The 27,728-nt window shown below is 44.4% G+C and overlaps 1 protein-coding gene across 1 annotated transcript; it reads left to right on the top strand.

Annotated features, from left to right (window-relative positions):
• On the top strand, window positions 1-27,728 carry Ttc9 (tetratricopeptide repeat domain 9). The gene is made up of 3 exons (XM_003472297.5): window positions 1-554; window positions 23,655-23,837; window positions 26,149-27,728. Exons 1-3 carry the CDS (start codon window positions 149-151, stop codon window positions 26,226-26,228), a joined length of 669 nt encoding a protein of 222 aa, XP_003472345.2. The 5' UTR covers window positions 1-148; the 3' UTR covers window positions 26,229-27,728.

Genomic DNA, 27,728 nt, shown 5'->3' with positions numbered 1-27,728 from the left:
AATGGGAGTGCGGGGCGACTCGCCGCCGTGGGGTGTCACGGCCGCGGCGAAGCCTGCGACGCGCGGGGCCAGCGCCCGCCGCTTTTAAACCGCGAGGGCGCGCCGGCGCCTGAGATCGCGGCGCTCGTGGGCGCCGGGCGGCGGCCGAATGGAGAGGAAGGGCTCGGCGGCCGGAGCCAAGGGGAACCCCAGCCCGCCCGCGGCCGGCGAGGGCCCGCGGCCGGCGCCGCCTCTGTGCGCCCCGGGCGGCAGCGGAGGGGTCCCGGCGCGGGGCCAGGCTGGGGCGGCGGCCGAGCCTGCCGAGCTTATCCGGCGCGCGCACGAGTTCAAGAGCCAAGGGGCGCAGTGCTACAAGGACAAGAAATTCCGCGAAGCCATCGGCAAATACCACCGGGCGCTGCTAGAACTGAAGGGGCTGCTGCCGCCCCCCGGGGAACGGGAGAGGGACTCGCGCGCAGCCTCCCCGGCCGGGGCCCCCAAGCCCGGCCACCTCTCGGAGGAGCAGAGCAAGACGGTGGAGGCCATCGAGATCGACTGCTACAACAGCCTGGCAGGTGAGTCGCGCTGCACCCCGCGCCCCCACGCCCGCGCGGGTCCCGGCCCCGACCCTGTCCCTCCTCGTCCCAGCGAACCGCTGCAGCGCGCACCCGGGTGCACACTTCTCTCCTGTGACCGTGCAGCTCCGGAGAGAAGGGGCTGCAGGGAGGCGCTGGGGACAAGTGTGACTTTCAGGAGAAGGCCGTAGTCCTCTGGCTTCCCTTTCCTAGTGTCCATCGTCGATCTTGCGTTTAAATGGCTGGACAGATAAAAGGCGACCCAGCTGGCGATGGCTGCTGCTGCTCACCAGTGGACTCGGGTCCCATCTGCAGACGCAGCACCGGCACCCAAAGCTGGCCAGCGTTTCCCTGTGGGTGGGTCCTGAGGGCAGCCCGCGCACCTGTCCGCTCTCGTCAGGTATCGCCGGCTCCAGAGCTGACCCTCGCCTTCCATCCAACCAGCTGCAGCCCTGTGGGCCAGGTTCTTCCCCAAGTTATTTGGCTTCAGTAGCAAAGGGGAGTTTGCCGCGCTGTTTTCAGCATCTTGAGCAAAATGGATTCCAAAATGTCACTTCCTTTGCTCTGAGCTCTGCTCGGGCTCCCTGTTGCCAGGTGAAGACGGCAATCTCAAAGGGAATCTAGTTCACGGTTCCTCATCCTCTGCTGCACTCTTGATCTCCTCCTAGGGGTGGAGGAAAATGGGGGGCCTTCTACTAAGCTAAGAAGGTGTGCGTTCCAGACTTCACTCTGGGAATGAGGCCAAAGCTGGGCATTAAAACACTTTAACTTAAGCATTGAAAATTTAAAGTCTGGAAGAAAGGAAGATTTTGTATTTTTCCCAGCCTTCCTTAGAAAAGATGGGAGGTGCTGGCCAGAGGGAAGGGCATTCTATCTGAAAAGGAATGTGTCTTTCTGCCACTCCATTTGGTAGGATTTTGGTGGGATCAAGCTTCTCTAATCAAATAAAAGCCTATTTCTCTTCATTTTTAGCCCTTGAAGTTGTCTGACTCGCTATGTAGTTCAAGCCGGGCAGATGGGCAGTGTGACTCCGTGTGGCTGGGATGGTGACTGGGTCTGTGGCCCAGGTGCCTGGGGAATGAAAATACATCCAGTTACCCTCTTGATACCTGCTCTCTGCCCAGGTGCAGATCTACTGTCCCTTTGAGGTTTCTAGTTCCAGCCTGTCTCTGCCTTCCCATAATACCATGTCCAGTGTCATCTTTAGTCAGGTGAAACCCAGGCCAGGGAAGCACTTTGGAAATTGTTAAGTAATTTACAAATTAGAGTAATCCTCCCAGTTGTGGTAGGGTGATCCCGATAGTAGTATTACTACTAATGGCAACAGATAATGTAGTATTGGAGCAAACAGGGACTATTTCAATCCATTACTGATACGGCCTGATGCTCTTTATTTCCTGTAAGTCTCTGCCATACTATACTGGCTGCTGCCCAATGTATGGTTAAAGGGATGGCAGCTGTGGGTGGAGGGAGAGGCCCTGGATCACTAATGCAGTGATTCCTGAGTGGTAATGGAGCCTTAGATTCATATTATCTGTGGCATCCTAGGACTACCCCTCACCCCACGTTTTTGACTACCAGCCAGTGAGTAGTACTGCCTGCCCCTCAGAAGTGGTTACATTTCCATGGTGAAACCAAAGCTGTGCCCTTGGTCAGGTTAGCACAGTCAGGGCGGGACAGAGGTCTGGACAGCTCCTTCTACCTCATTTCGGAAACTTCGGTGGTGAGAGAGCTCTCGGTAGCAGTGGCAGATTTTCCCCTCTCCTGCCTTCTCCAGTACCCACCACTTATTAATATTTATACTGTTGTGTGCATTCTTAAGCAGCCTGTATAACCTGTCTTTTTAAATCTTTAAAATGTATCTAAAAGAATATGATCATCAGTTTTTACAGAGAAAATCCCCAGGATCCAGAACCATTCAGCTTCAAAGGCAATGTTCTTGTGATTGCACCTGGATGCACAAAGCCAGCACCCTCAGGCCTCTGTCTTCTCTGAGCCTAGTCCCAGGCAGGTTCCCAGGCCATACACTTCAAGAATCTTTGGGGGAGCTCTCAGCCCTGGGAACCAGGAAAAAGACATACAGTGCCTCCTTCCAAGCTCTGATTCCAAATGTTGTCAAGTTTCACATAAGAGAAAAAATAGTGATTATAAGCTGAGCAGTCTTTTCAGAGTGAAAATCTGTATCTTGCAAAGAAAATTCAGCTGAGAGGGAAGGTTTTACAGAGTCACCTTGGGAAGAAGTAAAAGCTCAATACTGGTTTTCTTCGGCACCATGCATAAAATCAGTACTATTTTAAGAGTCCTCACTGAGAGCAAAGTATCTTTTTTGTGGGATTATGAAAGTCACAGATGCCCATAATATGTGTTTTCTTTTAGAAAATAGCAACATTTTAAAGAAGTCAATACAAAGTTACCTCTAATCCCACATTCCTAAGGAAATCCACTATATTTCCTTTCTGTGTTGTTTTCTGTGCATAAATATAAACTGTTTACAAAGCTGAGGTCCTCCTGTATATACAGTTGGGTATCGTGCTTTTAACCTCACTTATCATTATATGAGATGCCTTTTTGCATTTCATTAAAATATTTTCATGAAGATTGTTTTCAATAGTAACATAATTTGGGGGTGGGGGGGAGTACTGGGGGTCGAACTCATAACCTTGCACTTGCCTGAGCTAAACCCCCAGCCCAACATAAAAATTTTAATGTGCTTTATAGTTATCACTGGACAGAAAGGAAGGATAGATAGCTGCTGTGACCAACGTTAGAGCCGGAACAGTGCAGCTTAGCCCATAAGGTATTCTTTTCGCTGTGTGTGCCTGCTAAAAGCAAGGAGACTGGCAAATACAGGTTCATTCTTGCAGTAAGGCAGCTGATCGGACTGTTGGTCCTTAACTACCAGCTGAGCAGCCCAGTGGGCTCCAGACAGGTGTCCTAGACATTTATCAGTGCTCTGTCCCTCTGCCACAAAGGAGCCATGCATAGAGACTGATGCTTGAAGCTTAGAGGGAACTTGGATGAACCAGAAGTATCTGGCAAATTAAGCTCTGTTGCCAAGGTATCTTTGCTCCAAACAAGAGGCTGTTGTGAGGCTTCTGTTAAAAACCTAGGGGACTGGGGATTTACCTCAGCAGCATAAGCACCTGCCTTGCAAATTGTGTGGTCATGAGTTCAATCCCTGGTACCAAAAAAAAAAAAAAAAAACAAAAAAAAAAAAACTAAACTTAGGTCCAGTGAATCCTTGTACCCTCCCAAAGGCCCCAAAAGGATAGTAATGGGGCAGCTAGGATGTGCTAACAGATGTTAGTCTGAAAACCCACATCAATGGCCTGAGAGGCCTGCATGGAGGATGTGTCAGCAATCAACAAACTACCCTAGGTGTGACCCTTTGTGGAGCGGATTTCCTTTTAGATGGGAGGAATCTGACTTGTATAGGGTCCCTGGACTGAGCCTGCATGTCTTCTTTTCTAAGAAATTCAAAGATGGGGAGCATTTTGTTTCCACATGATTCTAAATTTCAAGTGATTCTGATACAATGATTAAAAAGATGTTCTGACCTCCCTGGAAAACTGAAGAAACTGATTCTTACTCTGAAGCCACAGAGGAATCATCTGTTGGCCTATCAGTCCACTCCTGTTGACCTTGAACAAAACACAGGGCTCCTCTGGTGCCTTGGGATCCCTTGCAGGGCCGATCCTGTTGCTCTACAACTGTTTTTTTTGTTTTTATTTTTTTTTTTGTCGTTTTCTTTTTTTTATCAGTACCAGGGATCGAACTCACAACTGCCTGCTTGCAAGGCAGGCACTTATGCCACTGAGCTAAATCCCCAGCCCTCTACAACTGTTACTATGGCACTGTGGTGGTCCCATCTGGATATGGTTAAAGGGATGCAATACATAGTGACTTCTTCACTATTTTCAAATAATGTTCAAGGTTCACACACCTGTGGTGGAGATGAGATGAGCCTGGACCCACAGGCTAAGAGCTGATGTCTTTATCCCTAACATAGGCACCTTGGATAAGCCCCTGCCACTTCATTCTACCTCCATTTGTCTATTTATTTAGAACTATGTTTGGGAGATTTGTCTTTGTTTACCAAAGGGGCAAATGCTATTCATCAGTCCCAGTTGGACCCCAGAATGGGTGTGACACACCATGAAAGGCAGCATGTTGGGAAAAGGCCCAGACAATGCCTTCCGAAGCCAGCTTTATTAGTGTTTGTGGATATGTCATGAAGTCCTGGGAGAAAGGCCAGGCACCTAATTGCAGGATCCCATACAAAATAAAAATGTAGGGTTTCTGGGTCAAAAGGCAGGTAACCTATATCACCAGGTACAGTAACTACCCAGTAGACTGAGGCAGGAAGATCACTAGCTTGGGCAACTTAGTAGACTGATGTTGTCACACACACAAAAGGAAAACGTGTGACTAAAGGTCCTAAAAGACTGAAAGATACATTTTAGGTAAGCTGTTTCCTGTTGTTCATGTTCTTTTTTTCCCCCTTGACCTTGATACTATGTTCTCTGGTTGCTATTTAATGTCCTTACAAGGTGATTAAAATTTTAACTTTTTGGAATGAATTTTACTACTCCTCTGTGTTGTGTGCAATGCCAGTTTTAAATGAAAATACAAGGGTACTTGACCTGTATGTGCAATCATAAAAATCACACAACTTTTATTTCAGAGTCCTTATGTGTATGGCAGTTTATTCCTACCAGGACGGTGGAAGTGCTACATAAAACAGTTTTTGCTTCAATTCTTTATGGGCGTATTTTAAATGCAGATTTTGTATGTATACTACCAGGCTTTCTGATGAGCAAGGAAAGAAGAAACTATAAATTATGCTACTTTTCTGTCATCATTTTCAGCCATCAGTGCTATTTCAGCATATGATATTCTCTATACTCTTAAATGTATAATTTTCTAAGGTTCCTAGATCATTTGTAGAGATGTTTTGGGTATTACCGGGAATCAAACTCAAGATCTCATGCTTGCCAGGCACATGCTGTAGCACCAACCTAAATCTCCAGCCCATGATCATTGGTGTTTCTGAAGGCAGCATTCTTTTCTTTCTGCATTTGAAGCAATTTCTGAAGAAATCATGGCTTCTTGGCATGTTAAGATACGTCTTTAGGAACAACCTTCCCTTGTATTTGAATCTCGCATTAAGTCTTGGTGAACTTTTGTTTATTTCTGGTCTGCTAGAATTCAGTGCTCATGGGACATTTACAAATTCATGCAAGAACAGAGCTCTAAAGAATGGTATTGGAAGGGGCCAGGGGTTTGGCTCAGTGGTGTAAGTGCCTGCTTGGCAAATGTGAGAGGTCATGAGTTTGATCCCCGGCACCAAAAAAAAAAAAAAAAAAAAGAATGGTATTGCATCCATCTGCCTTACACATGCACATGTTCCACTGTCACATCAGACTTCACTTTCAAAATGTAAATTCAGTGATAAAATTATGATAGATTTCAAAAAGTCAACAGAAGGACATGAATGGCCCACCCTTGACACCAGCTATCAGTGGGACACCAGAAGGTAATTGCATGGATACATCTAAGGTGAACAAAATTGAATATAGATTCTGAAGCAGAGCCTAAAAACAAAGAACACTCATCAAGGACTGGTGTGGAGCCAGAGACCTAATCGTAAAGATAGATGAATGATAAGTATAGAAACTGTGGTAAAATGGAGGTTTGGGGCTAGAGACTAACAGTAATCTGGTAGCCAGGAGATGAGCTTCTAGGGTAGCCTTGGTCAAAGGATGGGGAGAAAAGAAGAACTTATGCTAAGATTATCAGCCAAGAACTCACCACTTGGATGAAAGTTTGGCCAAGCCATTTTTGATCAGATGGGAAGCAACCTTGGCTGACAACTCTTAAGGATCCTGTAAATGTAGCTTCTTCCAAAGGAGGATGTGAGAATTAAAGCTTGCAGAACGCTCTTAAGGAAGGTACTGGGAAGAATATTTTGAATTTAGACTTTGGGCTAAAGTGTATAAATGGATTCTAAAGCTTCCTAGACTAACTCCAAGGGAAGTGAATTAAATGGTTTTCAGTAGCAACTCTTTAGGACATCTTGAAATCAGATTCCCTACTGCCAAAATACCCAGGAGTACCCCACCCGTGATGAAAACTCAGCTGCAGTACAGACAGGAAAAAAGACTAATGTGTAGAAATTATAAAGCTACTCCTAGAGATACATAGTTTGGAAGTGTTCTCCAAATGGGAAACTCACTACTACCAGCTGTTCCTCTTGCCACCAGGATAAGCCTTTTCTAAACAGCTAAGATACAAAACAAATGTTTCAGCCAACCAACCAGAGATTTTCTAATTCCCTCTAAAAAGTCAGATCTCCACCTTTAAAATATAGTTTTCTGTGTTCACCCAGTTGATTTGTGTGGATCAGTCCCAGCCACAGAGCAAGGACCAACTGCTCTAGCACACACAATGGCTCTAAATCTAAGAAGACCAAAGATAATGCCATAGAACAATAGAAGAGTTGAGCCCTTCTTGGTAGTATTCTTATGGACTTGGAATTGTTCATTAGCTCACTGCCTAACTCTTGTACAAACATATAGCTTCATAACACACTATAATGAGGCCATGTCCAATAGAATGCAAAGCCAATGGTTTCAGTTTTTTAATGTAGCAGAATGTTCAGTGCTAAGAAGAGTTGACTTGAACTAGAAGAGTCCTAAGTTGAAATGGATTCAAGTGGACCTTTCTCTTTCCTTTGCCTTGACTTTGAAAAGAAATTACAGACAGGGTTTATACAGTGGAAGCTTGTGCAGTTGCATGTAGAAAAAAGGAACAAAATGTGAAATGCTGTTAACTAGCTAGCTCAAGAATTATATGAAATCAGAATTATGACTGTAGATTTTAGATATGGCCATAATCTTATTAAATACGTGCATGAATTTCCTTGTTGATATTACCAAATTGTCATCAGACTTCAGCCAGGCATCTCCCACAATAGAGGTTCTCGCTGCCACTTAAAGTGGGCCTTTTGACAACCACCACCATCAAAAAACCAACCATAATAATGTAGCAATGACAGTAGTGACACAAAAAACTACATTGATGGGCTGGGGATTTAGCTCAGCGGCATAAATGCCTGCCTGGCAAGTGCGACGTCATGAGTTCAATCCCTGGTACCGCAAAAAAAAAAAAAAAAAAAAAGACTACATTGATGAGCCCGGTTCCTAGAACATTGTAAATGTTCCACAAATGTGTTTGAAATAAATGCAAATTCCTGTTCTAGGATCTGTCTCATATTAAAGATTCAATGTATTAAATAATTTATTTAATATTTATTGAGGCCGGGGATTTAGTTCAGTGGTATAAGCGCCTGCCTGGCAAGCGTGAGGTCATAAATTCAATCCCCGGTGCAAATAAATAAATAAATATATATATATATATATATATATTTATCGAGTACTACCTACATGCCCTACCCTGGGTCTACAGGCTGATTATATAGCAGTAAACATGAAGGGCCTTGTTTTCAATGGATTTACATGTACTATATGTAATTTCACTTGATCTATACATCTTTATGAGACAGAAAAACCAACCTTGGAACAATTAAGTCACTTGCCATGGTCACATAATAGTACGCAGAACACAGAGATTTCTTATTTGCCAGATCTGTAATTCTAAATCCTGCAGCTTTAGCCATTGACACCACAGTCCCCATCTTTAGGAGTTTCTTTAGGAATTTACCTCCTCGAAATTTCTGTCAGTGTATCTATTCTCCCTTTGAAGGGCTACAAAACACATCTCACCAATGTTATAAGGATAAGCCTTGACATTTTTAGGGCACCTCCTTCTGAGCCTCCAGTTGTTTCTCCTGAAGGTTAAACATCCTTCACTGTGATTGTGTCTTGTGCGATTAGGAGTTCCATTCCATGGGCCGCTATGGGATACTATCCTGTGTTCGGTAACCAGGGCATAGTTTCTCTAGATCTTCCCACGCCACTAGAAGAATGACCTGAAACATGTAGACAGAGGAGCTGGTGAGTAAGAATTTTTCATGAGCGTAGAGGCCGCGGAAGCCCACCCATTCCCCCTCTCCCTCCCTTGCCCCTTGCTCCAGAGTATGGGGTTCAGGGAAGAGGTCCTGAGTATTTAAGTGAAAGTATCAAGTACAGGCAACTCATTTCAGCCTTTAACAAAGGCGCCTGAGGAGTAAAGCACAAGAGATGTGAACTTTGAAAGTTAAACTTTCCCCAAATATTCTTCAGATGTCTCCTTCCTTAGAACATAGCAGAAGTCTGACCTCATGTAAAGGGACTGTAATTTTCAGTACCATTCTGGTTCTTGTCTATTTTTATCATACACCAACTCTAAACATATCAAACAAAACTGCCCCAGGCTCCATTTTCACTTCATATCCCATAAGAGAATTCATCCCCCTTTCTGTGGGGCTCACCACCACAGTCTACATGCAGAACTGGATCCTGACAGCATGGTATCCTCAGAATAAGGGATATCTCTTCTGGACTCTGTCTTGTATTAGTGACAAGTTGAATCTGCTAGTGAGTCAGGGAGAAGAGTTGGGTCAGAGCTTGTGATGCGAGCGCCCCTTGAATATTGTCTGTAAGGTTTGGGAAGGGATGGTGTTGGCACTCAAGGTCCAAGATTCTTACTAGGCCCTCATCTAGGAAATTTGGATGCCTGCTGGTAGCTCAGTCTTTCCTCTGGTTTTCACTCCCACTTGCAATGGCTCTTTATTGCCCAAACTAAACCCCCTCCATTCTCAAGATACAAGGTCGGGGTAAGGGTTTTTGTCCAGATTCTGCTGCTAACTTGCTGTATATCTTTGGACAAGTTACATCCATCGGAGCCTTAGCTTCCCTATCGGTAAGCACTGGGAGTTGAATCACATGTTCTGGAAGTATTGCACCATCTGGGATTATGAGGGACTTCCGAGACTCTCCCTATCTGGGGCTTTTCCCATCTAGAGCCAACCGGATTTGGGGAAGGAAGGAGGAGACAAGCTCTCTTTTATTCCACTTTACTCCTGTGTGCTAACAACACATAATCATTAAAAGATATCAACTGAGATTTCCACAGCAACTCTTGCAAATTTAAGGACAAGCCAAAATAGAGACTTCACAGGCACCAGGATGCTAGAGTTGAACATCTGGGTTCTGAGAGATCTATAGGCCTATATAAATTATCAGGGCCCTGCAATTTAACCATGGCTGCTGTATCTTCCCAGATTATTCAAAAATTCAGACTCTGATTTTAAGTAATCATTCAGTATCAGAAACCTGGCACTACTGGCTATTTAGGCCATGAAGTACTAGTGGCAAATAAAAAGAAGCTTTTGAGAAACAAAGTGCAAAGGCAAGTGCTTTAGGAAGTAATTGCTGGCTGTTATCCCATCTCATAGAACAACCACCCTTGACCCTAGGCTGCAGTGTCCTAAACAGTCTGGGCCAGATGTGAACGTTTGGAGCCATGGGGCTGGGTGTGTTGCTGATACCAAGTCAGAACTGACCTCCTTCTCTACAGACCTATACCCCTTGGTTATGGAGACCACAGGACCATTGCACACTTAAGTGCACTCTACTCTGATCCTTACATAGGGAGGGTCATGTTTCTTTATGTGTCAGTGGAGATGGAAAGGAAAAGAGAGGAAAAGCTAAGCAGCATACTTATGCATGAGAGACGGTGTAGCATAATGGTTCTTTACTTGGTGCAAGAGGACCTAGATTCGAGTCCTGACTTTGCCACTTACTTCTCCATTAATCTTGGACAAGTTCTAGCTTCTGTGAGTTTTATATCTCTCCCAGCATGGGAGTAATGATATGTACCACACAGGATTGTAGTCATGATTGAATTAAGTAATACAGGCCTAGCATAGTGCGTAGCATTTAACAGATGCTTCATAAATGGTAATTATATGTAAATCTAACTCCTACTCTGATGTGCATGAAGACAGAGGAAAGTATGTGCAGGAGAGGAGGGAACATGAGACTCAAGTGAGCAAACAGATGATAGAGAAGTTTCATCTCCCTAAGTGGCTGCAGGGCAAGAGAGGCAAGCAAATGCAATCCACTGCCTTTCCTGCCTGGGCCAAGGTAGCCAAGTGAATAGGAGCTGATCACACTTCTCCTGAAGGCCACTAAGCTCCTGTAGGAGCCAGGACCCTAGAGGCCGGGTGTCTGTGCCCTTTTCCAGCTTCTCCGGGTTCAGGTCAGTGCAGGAAATGCTTGGAAACTGCTTGGTTCCAGGCAGACATCACCTCCAGTCTGAGGTTGTGTGAGTGAGTAAGGCTGTGTTAGTGCTTGTTCTTGGCTACTTCCCATACTTGGCCCCAGGATTTCCCCATTCCTTCCTTTGAACTGAACCAGCAGGGAAAGAGCTTCAGGTTCTCTCTCAAGTCAAAACAATTGGGAGTCTAAGAGCAAGCAGTCAGGATTTGCCAGGAAGAGAAGATGCACACTGTGATTAACCAGGTCCCCCCAAGAGCTTAACAGGCCAGCAAGCATTTGGGAAAAGAGGAGAGCGGAGGCCCACCTGCCTGCACCTCCCACCCTCTGTGAATGGTGCTGGCGCCCCCGCCCCCCGCCCCATTCCTCTGCCTTGGCTTTCTTCTAGACATAGAATGAAGGAGCCTGGGCGCCATAGAGCATCCTGGGAGTGAGAGCACTAGTGGTGGGTCCCTTGGGCCTCCCCCCTAGGTCTCCTCTACAAAATGCCCTCAGTCTTCTCACAACTCCGGCTGTCCCCAAGGTGTTCCCCAACAGACAGTGCTTTCTATTCAGGAGATATCGCAGAGTGGTTTCCCACACCTCCCCTCTTCTCCTCCCTTTATAGACATAATGGTCACTGGCACAGTTTAACAGTTTCCAGTTACAGAAGTAAAATATTGCAGTTGCAGGGCTGGGGGCTGTAGCTCAGTGGCAAAGCTCCTGCGCAGGCGTCTGGGTTAGACGCCCAGCACCACTAAAGCATCAGCACTGTAACTTAGAAGTTATTGAAAATGCCGGAAATCACAACAAGAAAAAAAACAAACAACACCACTTTATCATCCACTACCCCAACACAATAGCTCTTACCTGTTTTGGTTTGTTTACTTCCAGTCTTTTACATGCATGTGTGCATATAGACATCTATAAAACACAGACATCCACCTCCTAGATTTACCTGTCTCCAGTTAACTTGGGAAAGACAGGACAGGTCTCCGATGTGCTACAGCCCCAGTGGGGGATCCTCTCTTGGTCCTCTTTCCCCCTTAACCTACACAGGATGCTGCTCCCTGTGTTTGGGTGTCCAAGGGCAGCTCTATTCCCCCCCGTTACTTCCCTTCACATCCCATCAAACCACCATACCAGGCTGTAAAGTGACTTCAAATTCTACTAAAGATTATGGGATTCTGAAGGATTTTACATCTCAAAGTGTGAATATTAGACAACCCTAAAATTCATTTGACCATCACACTATCGGGTTTTTTTGTAGGTTGTTTTGTTTTGTTTTTTAGGGCTGGGGATCAAACTCAGGAACTTGTACATTCTAGCCAAGTGCTCTACCACTGAGCTACATCCCAGACCCAGACTACTAGGCATTTCTTTTCAACTACTTAACTTTCTTGGCAGGTTCCAGCTGCCTGCCATGTGTCTCCCTTTCCAGCTCCTCTCTGCTGCTTACGGTTCCCAAACTTGGATTCCTGACAGTCCATATGCAGAGGAGTTTGACTCTTTTCATCTAAATAATTTACCATTAGAGATTTGTAAGCTTCATCTTCCCCACTTGAAGCAACTGATGAGAATATTCTGACAGACAGACAGACACACACACACACACACACACACACACACACACACACACACACAGAAAGAGAGAGAGAATATGTTTGATTTGTCCCTTGTAGGAAACTCTGAGATCAGCTATTATAAATCTTCACTCTGACACATATATGCCATTTGTTTTTCAAAACATTCGTGGCACACTATGTAAAACTTTTGCAACCTTCACTTTTCCAGCAATGTTTTCCATTGAAAATATGTTTTAGAGTTATTGGGTATTTTCTACAGCATGATTGTAATGGTTCTGTCATGTTCCATTGCATCAATGTCCCATTATTTATTTAACCAATTTTCTATTGACGGATATTTAGGTTGTTTCTGACCCTCAGCTGTAACACAGGGAGGCACAGGGAGCTCTTCCTGCTATCAGTGTCCCTGTTTCCAGTGACTTATCCCCATCCATATCTCATGACACCATGGCAAGATGGAAGGGGGCAGCGGCACAGGGATACGTCACCAGGGTCACTGAGGAATGAAAGGAGAGGTGGCCAGAATGGGAGAGGCATTCTTTATTGCCCAAAAAGAGAACAAGGTAGAACTTTGGTCTTTCTAGCTAAACCTAGCTAAAACTTGGGCTTTGGCATGATAGCCTCCTGGAGCGGATCCCAATATCCCTTAAAAGACTGTCAGTGTAAGAGTTCAGCTTACAGGATTTTAGCTAGCTATTTAGCCTTATTCTTTCACCTATCACGGCAATAGTTGTCCAGTCACCCCTCAATAGCCACATGGAATTGGTTCCGGTATCCTCAGCAGATACCAACATCTCTAGGTGCTCGAGTCCTTTATAGAAGATGGTGTAGGGGCTGGGGGTTTAGCTCAGTGGCATAAGCACCTGCCTTGCAAGCAGGCAATCGTGAGTTCGATCCCTGGTACTGATAAAAAAATGAAAAAAAAATAATTAAAAAAAAAGAAGATGGTGCAGTATTTGCATATAACCTATACAATCTTTTCCTATATTTTAAATGATCTCTAGGTTTCTTAGGAGACCTAATCCAATGTAGATGCTATGAAAATAGTAGCTATTACATCAGGGAATGATGGCAAGGAGAAACAAGTCTGTGCATGGTCACTGCAGATATAATTCTTTTTCCTGAACAGTTTTTAAATTTTTTTAATTTTAAAATTTTATTTTAGGGGGCTGGGGATTTAGCTCAGCGGCATAAGCGCTTGCCTTGCAAGTGTACGGTCGTGAGTTTGAACCCCAGTAGCGATAAAAAAAGAAAAGAAGAAGAGGAAGAGGAAGAGGAAGAAGAAGAAGAAAAGCCAAGGAAAATAAAACAATAAAAATGAGTCAAAATAAACTAGTATAACTGATACAAGGCTTCAAAACCTTACGAAATCAGGAATAGCTACCATAATGCCTTTTGTTGTCTTCAGAATAGCTGCAGATACCTTCAGACATAGTAAAAATCAAGCAGAACAGAATGGAGTAGAAACAACAAAAACAAAACAATGAATGTGATAAAGGACTTCAACATAAGCCAATAGTAAATCTAAAATGGCTACCACATGTCTTGCTGTCTTTTAAATCGCTGCTCATGCCATCAAATTTAACATAATCAAACAAAAGAGAATAAAGCCCAACCCAAGAAAACAGGGAAAATGATCAGGTTTCCAGGCAGGGATCACCTCCTGTGAGGCCTGATTCTTTCCTTCCACAGTCCAGGAATGGCGCTGCCTTATGGAGAGAGGCTTGGGTGTAGCTGTCCCCACTCCAGCAGTGGCCCAGCATGGCAGTGGTTTCCAGGGAGGAATCACCTCCTTGTGAGGCCTCTTTTCTGAATATTTTTCTGAATATTTTCTGAATATCTGTGGTTGGTTGAATCCACAGATGGAGTGTCCATGGATACTGACTTTACTTGTCAGTGGAGAGTGACAAGGATATAAACGTCTTGAAAAGTATTAATATCTGCAAAATACTAAAACTATATAATTAATGGCAGGAAACTTAGTGCCTTTTGAGATAAAAGTTGTACTCTTGGGCACTAATGCTATAGATATCAAAGCTGTCAATGACTATTCCTATCAGCTTTGCTCATAAGAATTCATAGTTCGTGATTTATTCATAATTCATAATACTTGAAACAGCTTCGATGTCTTTCAACACGTAAATGGTGAGACAAACTGTGGTGCATGCATACTGTGGATACTAATTAACAATAAAAAGGAAATAACTGTTGATGCTTGTACCTCAAGGGAATAATGCTGACTGGTAAAAAGAATCCCAAACCATTTCATACTGTATGTTTACATTTATATAATGTTTTTAAAATGACTAAATTTTAGAAATGAAGGGCAGATTAGCAGTTGTCCAGGGTTAAAAAGAAAGTGGAAGGACAGGAGAGAGGCAGATATAGTTAGGTGGTGGGAGGGATTATTACTTGACAATGTTCTGTAACAACGTTGAAGGCGAGAGAAAAGCACCTACTTGTGCTAACGTTGCATATAACTAAACACATGCACACACACAAGTGAAGTTGGGGAATCCAGATGGTATCTGTGGATTAGTTCAGGGTCAGCATCGTGCTCAATTACCATGGAGAGAACCTGAGTAAGGGGTCTAGGAGATCTGACGGGGGTTTCTTATAACTGTAGGTAAATCTCAATTATCTCGATAAAAATTTCACATACAAATAGTGACTTGGGAACTTATTTTGCAAGCATTAGCTAAGGCAGGGTAACCCTGATTGATTTCAAGAAGAAATCAGAAATATTTCTGGCAGCTCTCTATGAGAGTAATAGTAAATTCTCAATGGAATTGGAGATATTGGAGATTTTAGAACTTAATAGGAAAAAGAAAAAACTAGCCACTACAACAGAAGAAACTCCACTATTTTGTTTGTTTTTTGTTTTCCTCCATAAATGCTGTGGAAGTAGGATAGAAGGTCTTGCAGGGTTATATAGCAAACTTCCAGATGACAAGTTATCTACATGGAAAGTCAGCACAGTTTGGTATTAATTAGATTCTCACACTTAAGGCTCACAAGAAGCAGAACCAATGCCTTGAGTATGTCTAATGTAGGAACTGAGTTAAAAATTGCTACAGGGCCAGTTGAGCAGCCTAGGAAAGCCAGATGTGTTGTGACCAAGAGCAGAGTCTCTGATGTCATATGCCTAGATTCAAGACCTGGCTCTATCATTTATTAACTTGGTGGCAAGTGACTCAACTTCCCTTGGGCCTGTTTTCACTCTGAAAAATGTGCAAAATGTCAAAACCTTCCTCTTCTAGGCTGATCTCAAGATTAAAGGAGGTAGTGTTTAGCACAGAGAGAGCCTGGCCCATTTGTGCTTGCCACAACATCCCGCTCTTACTGTTCTCATCCTTCTGGGCTCTGCCTCCTGGTGCAGGGCTAGGTTCTCCTGGGCTCAGCATGGAGCACCTTGGCCGTCTCCCTTTCCCAGTATCCTTGGCTCTTGTTCTGCAGTGAGAAATTTTTAAATCACTAAGAAGAGAAATGTCCAAAATGTTACAAGTCTACACAGTATCTGAGAACAATTATCTACATGTACCGATGTCCCGATTTATAAAGAGCCCTTCCTGGACTTATAGTTATGGAGAGCCAAGGGGGGGTCATAAGTCCAACCAAAATGGTGGTTCATGAAACAAAGTCCTCAATCCAGGGCCGAACCCAGGTTTTATTAACTGTCAGCGTGGGGAGTGGCTCGGGAATGAGTGACTGTGAGACTGGTGGGGAGTATGTGAACACCATGTGCTGGGCTAGGTAACTGGTCTGAAATCACCTCCACAATATGCAGAGAAAAGGAGGTGCAGAAGGAGTAATCTGCATAACACAGTTTGAGGTAGTATTTACTGTTTTATGGTCAGTGCTTCAGCTCTGATGTGTAATCCTTTATGCCCTGAGATGTCATAGCCTCTTTATCCAGGCTCAATCCCAGCTGACAGCATGGAGCGTGGCTCTCCATCCTGCTTGGCTCACACATATTTGTTGGGAGTCACAGGGTGAGGAAACACTAACTGTCGCCTTCTTTCAAAGCTTGCACATCAGCACCTCAGCCAGACTGATTTAAATTGCTTAAAGCCAATTGAAGGGAAAAGAAATGGCCTAACCAGCTGTGTACATATCAATATATGGAGACAGGGTCAGGTGTAGCCAAAATGGAGATAATTACCCTTTTTTCAAGGAGAGTCATCCAGGTGGTCCTCCACACCAGATTTTACTCATCTTGTTCATGGGTAGTCGTGTGGTTGTCTTTAGGTGCTCATGGTTTAATCACCTGGAGGATTCCCAAGAAACACATATCCAAATAAGTGAGGAGACCTACTCTTTTAGTTACTTTCTCATCATTGTGACACAATACTTGACATGCACAGGCTAAAGGAGGAAAAGTTTATTCTTTTTTTTTTTTTTTCTCTTTCTTTTTCTTTTTATCGGTACCAGGGATCGAACTCACGACCTCCTGCTTGCAAGGCAGGTGCTTATGCCACTGAGCTAAATCCCCAGCCCCCAGAAAAGTTTATTCTGGCTCACAGTTTATAGAGGTTTTAGTCCAGAGTCAGCAGGCTCCAGGCAGAGGAAAAATAGTTCATTGTATGGCAAAGACAAGCAGAGATCAAGGGAGGAGAGAGAGAGATACACCTTTCCAGGCCAAACCCCAGCCCCACCTCCTATGACCAAGCTTCACATCTCAAATCACATTTGACTATTAACTCATTAATGGACTAATCCATTGATGACTATCACACCCCCATAATCCACTTATAAGCATATGAGACTTAGAACATCTAGATATAAAAAATAACACCCACTCTAGGAGCCCATTGGAGACTTAGCAAAAATGTGGATTATGGAGCTTCACTCAGCCCTTCCAAACTCTGTCTCTGGGGATCTCCATGTTAAAGATGCTTCCACAGGTGACTTGAGGAGCTCACACTTTGGCAACCCTGAATTTTTTCATGCTTCCACCAAATCTTGGAAGGAAAAGGCAAGCAGTGATCATAATAACCTTTATTTTTACCATTTTCAATACGAAAATTCTGAGAGATGAGGTGTTTTAACCTAGAGACGTGCAGTGGGTTGCTGGGCTGGAAAGATTATCTTTAGTCAGCTAGCTCAGAGGCACCTAAACTGGCTTGGCAACTTCCCTGCTAAAAATACTTCCCTCTTTTCTAGGCTCTCTGGTGCTTTAGAGATCAGGAATCGGCCCCATTCATATTCATGCTTCCTGTCACACTGGTTTTAGCGCACCTAACTTTCCTAAATTGTATAAACTTGAGGGGAGCCCGGAGATTTTAGGTTCCCACCCCATCTGTAAATCTTTCAGACAGATTTGACTGTGGAATCTGGGCACAGCTAGAGAAGAGGCAGAGAACAGGCTGCACTAGCGTCTTAAGGTTTGGGGGGTATGAGGAGTAGGGGTTGAATCAGCTAATCTGAAAGAGGAGAAAAGAGGGCCAAAACCCCATCCCATCCCTTCTGGCTTCAAAGCAGTTTTTGTAATGTTCTTTACATTTACCGACCCCAATAATGGAAAATACACCTTTGGAAGAGAAACTAGTAAGTAGAACCAAACAACAAACCTAGATGTGGGAAGCATTTGGAACAAGTGGAGGTTTACATGCATTGTACACCAAGAAACAAAACTGAGAAATCCAAAGAGAGGCATTTTCAGAACTGTAAATTGAGGCATTTGTGAATACAATGACTTGTATATGCCAGAGAGAAAAATTAGCACTTTCAGGGAAAGGTGAAATTGATTATATCTAGCCTATTCTCCAATATTTGCTTTACATTAAGCTATAACTTTTGTATGTGTCATACATTGTGTAGAGGACTCCAGGTGGAAATTTTCTCCAATTTATGTACACACTGCTGAGCATACAAAGTTCAGTAAGTGGCTTCCTACGGTGCCAATATTTCTAAGAGTCAGTGTTTGCCCCAGCACTGTGGAAGGCCTATAACATACACTGAATATCATCACAACAGCTCCCACAAAATAGGTGCTAATAGCTTCATGAACATGGGAAGACCAAGATCTAGAGAGGTTTTATATATGTGTTGCCCAAGGGTATATTCAATAAGCCACAGAGTTCTAATTCCAGCTCAAGACTGTATCTCCAGATCCAGCCTACCCTACAGCTGACACAATATCCTTGCCTTTCTAGTTTGCTTTTAGTTTATTTAAATAATTAAATATTCTGAATGTTACCTTTGTCGAGATCCTGAGTGCCTTCTACTTTACTACTGTGCCACTGGTCCTTGACATACATTTTAAAGCAACTCAGATCATTTGGTAAACTTTGGAGAGATTTTTTGCCAGTAACATAATGGCCATTTCATGGGCTCATCTCACCAAGAAGTGACCAGCAAGGTGGATTGGTTTCCTTGGGCTGCTGTAGGAAACTCACAAAAAGTCTAGTTTGGGAAAGTTGTGGATAGCGTAAAGTAACAGAAATTTATTATCTCAGGATTCCAGATACTAGGAGTCCAAAATCAAGCTGTGAGGAGGAATCCGTTCCCTGCCTCCTGCCAGCATCTGATAGCCTCAGCTATTCTCGGGTCTGTGTAGTCTTTCCTGTGTGCGTGTCTGTCTCTATGTCCAACTTTTCTCCTTGGATTAGAGCCTATTCTAATGATCTCCTAAACTGATTACCTGCAAAGACCCTCACTGAGGTCAATGCTGGGGGACTGAGCCTTAGGACTCCAACAAGTCTTCTTTGGGAGTACACAAGGCCACACAGCACAGCAAAGCAGCCTTGTAGAGTGGGTTCCTTCTCCACACTCCCAGGCCCTGGGATCTTTCCTTTCTTCCCTTCCAGCCACTGTATCCCTGTCATTCAGGAGGTAAGAGAAAACAATAGTGAATCAACCATAAGATGACAGCCAATGACTGCACAAGCTTATTCTCCCTTTCATCTGATTTCCCTTCATCTCATGCCAGTGGGTGGCATTTTGCCCAGGCAGTCACTATGCCCTGTGTGCACCAGGAAAAACAAAACCAAAGCAGGTGCCAGAGTGAGGAGAACCCAACAGGCTGTAGCTAAAGACTTAGCATGGTTGCTTTAGAGAACATCCAACTCACAGTTTTCTCTGTCCATGTGCATGAGTGTACAGTGGGGCTCTGTAAGTCACTGATTCCCTACCTTTTTATGACCACTGATACCTTTGTGGAGCTAAGAAAGCCTGCTACCTCTTTTCACATAATCATCCCCAACCAACCTAGCCGGCATGGAGGAGGAATCTCCACAGGGGACAGATGGTTCGGCATTCACAGCCACAGCACTTGTCCTCCAAATTTACCTTGATCTTATAAGTTGCACTGGCCACCACTGCTACTGTCACTTTAGGCTGAAGAAAGGCTTTATCAATCCCAGCATTCTGGAGGCTGAGGCAGGAGGATCATTGCAAGTTCAACACCAGCCTGGACTATAAGTGAGCCCAAGGCCAGCCTGGACTGCATAATGAGAGCTTGTCTCAAAAAGGAAAAAAAAGAAAGAAAGACTGACTTTATCTTTTCCAAGAATGAACAGAACTGGTCTTAATTCTCTGCAGCTTGTCTGATTCCAGGGCACAGAATTTATTCAGACTTTTTAGAAGCCTTAGAGACCAGAACATTAATAGTATTTCTTGGATATGGTTGTCCGGGAACCCAAGCTCATCCACACATGTCCCCTGCAGACTGTCTCCCACTCCGCACCTCTTTTTCTGCCAAATGACTGTCCTTTGAGTCCACACACAGCTTCAGGGCCAAGTTCATACTTCTGTTCCACAAGCTTTGTTTCTAGTTAATCCAAGACCTGCCTTCCCATGCCACAACCTGCTGTCAGGGAAGGTCCTGCCCCCAGAGCCTTCTCTCAGAAAACTGTATTGGCCTCATTCCAGTCAAAACTCTATAGAGCAGGAGAGGAATTATCTTACAGAAGCCCCAGTTCTGACTGCCATGACCAACAGAAAATACTTCACCTTAATGAGGAAGATGGGCTTCCTTTCAAAGAAGAATCAGTGAACAATTTTTCTTCCATTAAGTGGCAAATATTTCCAAGTTGTGCACAAGGGCATGCATCTGTAATCCCAGATATTCAGAAGGCTGAGGCAGGAGAGTGGCAAATCCAAGATAAACATAAGAATTTTAGAAAGACCCTGTCTCAAAACCATGACAACAACAACAAACAGCAAAAACAAAGGGCTGAGAATGGAGCTCAGTGTTAGAGCACCCCTGGGTTCAGTCCCCAGGACCACAAAAATGTTTTGAAATGTTGATGCATGCCGTATCACAGGGTATAGAGACTATTACAAAGCTTAATTCAGTTAGAGGCCAGGTTGCAGCAATGTGAAGAGACTTTATCAATAAATTCAAAATCACAAGCAAGAGTCGGATAGAATCTAACTTCATGAATGTGGATAGCACTGGGGAAAGCTTCTCCAACGCTGGTCACTTCCGACTCCAGCATGTCCCTTGAGACTGTTCATTTCTCCTGCTTGTTTCCCTCTACCCCCGTTACTATCATTCCATCATTCAAATCCACTCTGCCTTGGAATAAAGTCCCAGACCCTCCACATGGACAGGATGGAATTGGGTGGCTGGACTTCCTGCTTTTCCTGCTTTATTTTCTCTTACCCGTGCCTCTGACACTGTGCTGCAGCCTGGATGGCTTCTCAAATAGTCATGGCTCACATTCTTCTAGCTCTGACTCTTACCTGGGCTGTCTCTGCTGTCCAGAAAACTTTATCTCCATTTCACCGAGACCAATGGTTTTCAAATGGGTGTTTTATTTCTCCATGTGATACTTGCCAATATTCAGAGACTTTTACTTTTTTTTTTTTTTTTGGTTGTTACAACTGGCATCTAATGAGAAAAGACCAAGGACACTACCATTATCCTACAATGCCCAAGATATCTTCCCATAACAAAACAATCATCCAACCCAGAATAGTGCTGAGGTGGAAAAGCACTCTTTAGATCTCAGTCTAAAAATCATTTCTTCCAAGGAAGCTTCCCATGATGGTTGGCTAGGTGGGCATCCTTCCCCTCCGTGCAGTGCTGCCATTCAGCCCTTCTTCACAACACTTGGCCCATTTGTGAACATCTGAGAGCCTGCAGCATCCGCCTTCCCCTCTAGTCTTTCAGGCCAGAGGATGGAGCAGAGCATCAGCTAGTCTGTGTCACATTTTACCGTTTGCTTGGAATACAGAGGGTGGTGGTTTGCACAGATGAAGCATGCTTCTCCCTAGGGATTATGAGGGTTTTCATGAGCCTTAAGTGCAGGCCATGGACACCCCAATGGGCAAGTGAAGCCTTGGGAGACTGGCACAAATGGGTTGATCCTAATTCCATCCCCTTCTAGTTGGATGACCTTCAGCAAGTTACGTAATTTCTCTAGAACTCAGTTTCATCATCTATGAACAAAGTATAAAAATAAAACATATTTCATGGAGTTGTGAGGATTACTGAGTTCCAGGATGGACATTGCATAAGGGATTAATAACTGAAAAGAACACACCACCACGGGGCAATATACTTATTCTAAGTGTCTACCACAACCCCATGCTCCAGTTAATGATCATGTGAACAGGGGAATTTTATTAAGAAGCAGTTAGTCAACCTTTCTTCCTGAGTCCTACAGCTCTCAAATGTGGCTCTAAACATCCCGTTTTACCTACTCTGGGCTTGGTATGTGCACCGATAGCTCCACACCCAAAGCAGAGAGAGACTGCCAAATCATCTTCAGGTGGGGCTCGGGGCGGCCCCCAGATATCCTCCATCTTCTCCACATAGGAAACCTGCACCCTAGCTTCTTATCTGGATACTACCTCTTACATTCCACCCTCAAGGCCAGCCTTTCCCTGGATGGCAGTCTGTTTCTTGGTCTCCCTAGTCCTCTACCCTGTAACCAGCCTCCCAACATGTCTCAACCCTGGATGCTGTCAGGCATCCCAGATTCCACAACAGTGCCCGCAGGGTGTTAGAAACATGTTCACCAAATGAGTCCCAGAAATGGATCAAATTTCCTTACATGCTTTGGGAGCTAGGGAAGGAGGAAGACTCCCATTTACAGCACTCTTTGCTTCCTTTCCCTGCTATTTTAGACATTCAAAAACTATTTTTAAATGAAACAAAGGTCTGTTTCCTAGACTGCCCAGGTCAGCAAACAGAATTATGTGTCTGACGATGGAGGGCCGGACTGGAAGTAGCGGCTGTGCCTGTCAGGACAGTAGACTAAGTACAGGGAAGCTACCTGCAGGAAATCCTTTAGATCTGGATATTAGATATCTAGATATTATAACCCGCTAGCAGTCAGTGGCGTTCATGTCCAGGAACTTTTTCACCTAACCCTTCTCCGTCTGCAGAGCACCTCTGCGTGGACTTGGGAGGAGGGTCGGATGGGGAGTGGTGCTGTGGTGTCTGCTCATGGGGAAGGAGCCCCTCATCCAGCACTGGTCATAGTCCCTGGAAAACATCAGTGACCTGGGGGTGACAGGCCTCTGTCCTGTTGCCTTTTGCCCTGTAACCAGTGATGACCTACAGGTCAGTTTCTAGATTTGAGCTACTGGTTCCCTTTCACTTTCAGGTTTTCATTGCTTTAATTTGACAGTCTGTGTAGTTTACCGCCTCCTCCATCTGCTAAAGAGTTTGTTCAATTGTTCAAAACGTGCAATGAAAGATCCAGTCTCTTAAAAAGAAGTTTGGTTATTCCAGTGATTGAGAAAGGTGTTTAAGGGATCAAAACAACTGAAGTTGTACCTCTTAAAATTAAAATTAAAATGAGTAACATGCCTTCATCCTGAAGATACTTCTTCCAGTCTGAGGGCAAAGACCTTCCCACTTGGCCAAGTCTTGCCGAGAAATGGCAGGCTTTTCAGTGTTTGTTTGCGTTTAAATCTCATCCTTGGCTCTTTCCCATTGTGTACCACTGGAAAATTTCTTCAACTCTCTGTGCCTCAGTTTTCTTACCTATAAAATGGAAGTAATAGTAATATCTGTATCACACTATTCTGAGGCTGTGAAATGATGAGATAACACATGAGGTAAGTATTCAACAAATATTCCCCATGGTTGCTGTTGCTGTTGTTGTTGTTAATATTATTATTTCATTATTTTACTGGTACCAGGGATCGAACTCACAACCATGCAATTGCAAGGCAGGCGCTTGTTAATATTATTATCATTATTATTTCTTCTGGTCCAAACAGCTCACACTGTCAGGTACTAGGGGTGAGGAGGACTTCCACATACAGCTGAGGAAAGAAGGAACTGAAGAGAGACATTTAGGAGCTGTGACTGTTGCACTGATGACCTTTCCCCTCCTTTCTCCCTTCCTCCACAGCCTGTCTGCTCCAAGCTGAGCTAGTGAACTACGAACGAGTTAAGGAGTATTGCCTCAAAGTCCTGAAAAAGGAAGGGGAGAACTTCAAGGCCCTTTATCGGTCTGGTGTGGCCTTCTACCACCTTGGGGACTATGACAAAGCACTCTACTACCTGAAAGAAGCAAGGACCCGACAGCCAACAGGTAAGGCAGCCATTGCTGCTTTCTCATTGTCAGTGCGTGTGGCAGCTCCTGGGCCTTCTCACTACAGCCAAGAGCTTCCGTGGCTGGCAGGGCCAGGTAGGGGCAGAGATGCCAAACTAGGAGTCAGATGTACGGTAGGCCCTGGCATGAGGAGACCACACCATCCATGCATCTATACAGGGTCTGGGTTCTAGAAAGTATGGACTCCCCTTCTCGGCGTGCAGCCCATAGAATGTCTTTTTTTTTTTTTTTTTTATTGGTACCGGGGATCGAACTCACAGCTGCCTGCTTTCAAGGCAGGTGCTTATGCCGCTGAGCTAAATCCCCAGCCCCTAATGTCTTACCAGTTCCAGCTTAGAATCTTCCTCTCTTCACTTAAGTTTTCCTATTTATCACACAGAAGTTTTACTATTTATCAGAATTTGTGCCAGGGATGTAGATAACAAAACACAGTCCCTACCCATGAGGAGGCCACATGTGGTTGCCAGGACAGAATACAGACAGTTCTGCTGCAAAGCCCAGCCTCTTTCAGGATGCGCCTTCTGACGCCTACGCTTCTCAGAGCAGCGTTACTGTCCTTTCATTTAGTTCATGTACCTTAGCTCGCCCAGCCATTCATTTACTCATTCATCCCACAGATGTTTATTGAGGGGTACCACGGGCCAGGGACTGTTCTTGGTGGTTGGTACATAGCATTGAACAAAAGAAAGTTGCCATCTATAATGGAGCAGCCATTATAATGGAGGAAAGCAGGCTGTATGCAGCTGGACAGAGATGACGTATTATTTATTCTGTAGTGGTAAATGCTATAAAGGAAGCAGAGCAGAATAAAAAGCGCTCTCTTAGACAAGGGAGTGAGAAAGAGCTTCTCTGAGGAGGTAACGTTTAAACAATGGCTTCCACTTGATGTTGTCATTGTTGTTGTTCAGCTGGTTGATTTGTTTATTTGCTTGTTTTTGTGGAACTGAGAATTAAACCAGAGCCTTTGCACCAAGCTACATCCCAACCCTGTTACATTTTTAAATTTAGAGACAGGTTCTTGCTAAATTGCCCAGGTTAGGCTCTAACTTGTGAGCTTCTTGTCTCAATCTACCGTAGTGCTGGGATTAGAGGCACCACAACTAGCTGGCTGACTTTTTTAATACAATTCTTCTTCTGTGGAGTCTTTAAGAACGTTAGAATCAATTTTCAAATGTCCAAATGTATAATTTTTCTTTGTTTATTTAAAAAAAATATCTATTTTTGTTAACTTTTCCCTATATATGAATTGTGTCCCATCAACTGTATTGTAAGCAACTTGAGGATTAAGAATTGGACTCACTTGACAGAATTTTCTTGAGCACCTATATCTCAGTGCTATTCCGGATGCTCTGTTTGGTACTTTGAGCATAATACAGTATTAATTTCTACTTCTAGAAGTAGATATACTGTATTGCATTTCCCTATAAATCTTCTGCTCTTGTGGCTTCAGAGCTAAGCAACTATTCCATGTCATGTCCTGCTCATGTCCTGTTCATGCTATATCTTGCTAGTTTAAGAGCCAGAACTGGGAAGAAATGCCCCACTTGTGTAAAGGTGGTTGACCTTACAAATAAAGACAAAAACAGGACAATGAAGCAATGACATTTTAAACTCTTCAAACTTAGAAACTGATATTCACCTAATATTTATTGATCATTGTAGTAAGCTCTTCTCTATTTTTGTCTCACAACAGCCTTGTGAGGAGGGTATTACAGTCCCCAGGAGAGACAGGCTGTAGAGTGAGACATACCACTTCCTGTGAATCTCTGCAGGTGAATCTCACTGAATCTCTCCAGAACCCATCTTCCCTTCTCTTTTGTCACAGTAAGGATGACGATGCGTGCCTTGCAGGAAAGGTTCCATGAGATAATGGAGATTGTAACCTGACACAGAGCAGGCATTCAGAAGTGAAGCTTGCTCCCTGTAGATGATTCCTGCGAATCAGAGAAGTTGGTAATTTGCCTGAGGCTAATTTCCAGTCAGAGTCTCAACTAACTGTACAGAATTGGGAACCTCTGGGGTTGTTGCTGCAGAGAGACAAGGGACAAATCCCACCTCGCCTGTCCTTTGGGTCACAGTGACCTGTCCACATTTGCCTAGTGGAGTGACGTAGTAGGCCAACACCTGGCGGCTTTTTCAGCCGTCACTGTGGGAAGGCAGAAGGCACGGACGCAGAGTGATGATCTGTCTGGCTTGGGCCTGAGCTGCAGACCCAGCTTTGGCCCCAATCTGGGTGGTTGCACTTACAGCCCTCATTGGGTGTCCCTAAGGTGTGTTTCTCTCCTCACAGACACCAATGTGATTCGGTATATCCAGCTGACGGAGATGAAGCTGAGCAGATGTTCCCAGAGAGAAAAGGAAGCCATGTAACTAGGAAGCCTCTCCAGAGCTGCACCCATCCCGACCAGGAACTTTCAAGCACCCCTGGACAACAGCCTGCCCAGTTCTGTCACTTCCCCCCTACTTCTTCCAGCACCCCCTTCTTCCTCTCATCACCCCCAATTCTCTGTCTACTCCTAATGTGAAAAGAAGACAAAAAGCACATTTGGAATCTGAGGTACCCAGACAGGGAGCCATCCTGTCTCTCTAGCAGGTCAGTGACGGAAGGGGCCTAACTTCTGCCGGAACAGTTGGCGAGGAGTCTCCTGGGATGGGGATGCCGCTGTGACTTTGACTGTGGCCAGAGCATCTGTCAGAGGCAGTGCCTGGCAGGTGTTTCACCCCAAAGACAGCAGATATGGTGCCTACAGTCTGGACCGTCCAAATCTTTCTGATGGACCATGGCATCTCAAGGCGATTATAACAAAGCAAACACCAGAAGCACTGGTTGGGCAAACATAGAGACTGAATTTATACACTAGCACATCCTCACTCCCTCCAGGACCCTCCAGGACCTTGGCCCCTGCCACTCTCCCTCTCTTGTTGTCTTGGCTTGTGCTTTCTCCTCGCCCTCTTAGGGATCCGAGTCTCTGCCAGGATTCACATGCCATACAGCCCACTCTCGAAGCCCTTCGGTGAGCACACATACCAACTCCCAGCCAGTAGGCAGCTATGACAGCAGAAGGACAGGGTGAAATGGGCCAAGCGGGGGGCAAGGCAGACCTACAGGTTGATGATGCCCAAGGAAAAGGGCTTTGTGTAAGCTGGGGGATCGGGCTATGGACTAAATAAGTGTAAATAAAAATCAGTCCACGGGCAGAAGTTCTGTCATTTCTGTTGAAAGCCGCCCACTCCTTCACTCTCACTTCTGCCCCGAGCTGCAGTCAGAGCTACTTACAGTCAGGAAGCATGGGTCTTCCCCCGCAGCCACTGGCCATTTGTCCGGTGCTGTACACAATGCTGGCTACAGCCTTTGTGCTTTTAAGTGTGGGCTGGGAGTATGGAGACAGCCCTGGGCCTTGGCTTTGTGGGAACTTGTACAGCCTCTTTCTGATGAAATTAACTGAATTCAATATCTAGCACACAGAGTGTATTCGACAAATATTTGTTGAATGAATAAATTATGACTGCAGACTGACTCTCCTGCCTTACACTAATTTTATCCCAGCCTAGTCTCCAGATATCTATGCTCTTATGCTATGCCTTGTTGTTTCTGTCAAATGAGAGACAGTCACTGAGGGCTTACTGTTCACCCACTGTAGTGCAATATGCTGGGTGACACAGGATGTCATCCTAGTCTCCCCGAAGATGGAAATGCATATGAGATTGTTACCAATGTCATCTTAAACTTAAATGATGCTTAAACATTTTCAAAGTACTTTCATGTATTTTTTTGTGTGATTAGTGACACAATGTATAAAGTCAAAATATATACAGATGCAATAATGTTAATAGTTAGGATTTATTAAATGCACTATCTTCAGATATTTA

This window comes from Cavia porcellus, unplaced genomic scaffold (assembly GCF_034190915.1).
Source record: "Cavia porcellus strain 051 isolate PalLab524CR breed Dunkin Hartley unplaced genomic scaffold, mCavPor4.1 scaffold_31, whole genome shotgun sequence".
Classification (NCBI taxonomy): Eukaryota; Metazoa; Chordata; class Mammalia; order Rodentia; family Caviidae; genus Cavia; species Cavia porcellus.
The sequence above is the reverse complement of the archived record's forward strand: the minus strand, read 5'-3'. Positions and strand labels throughout refer to the sequence as shown.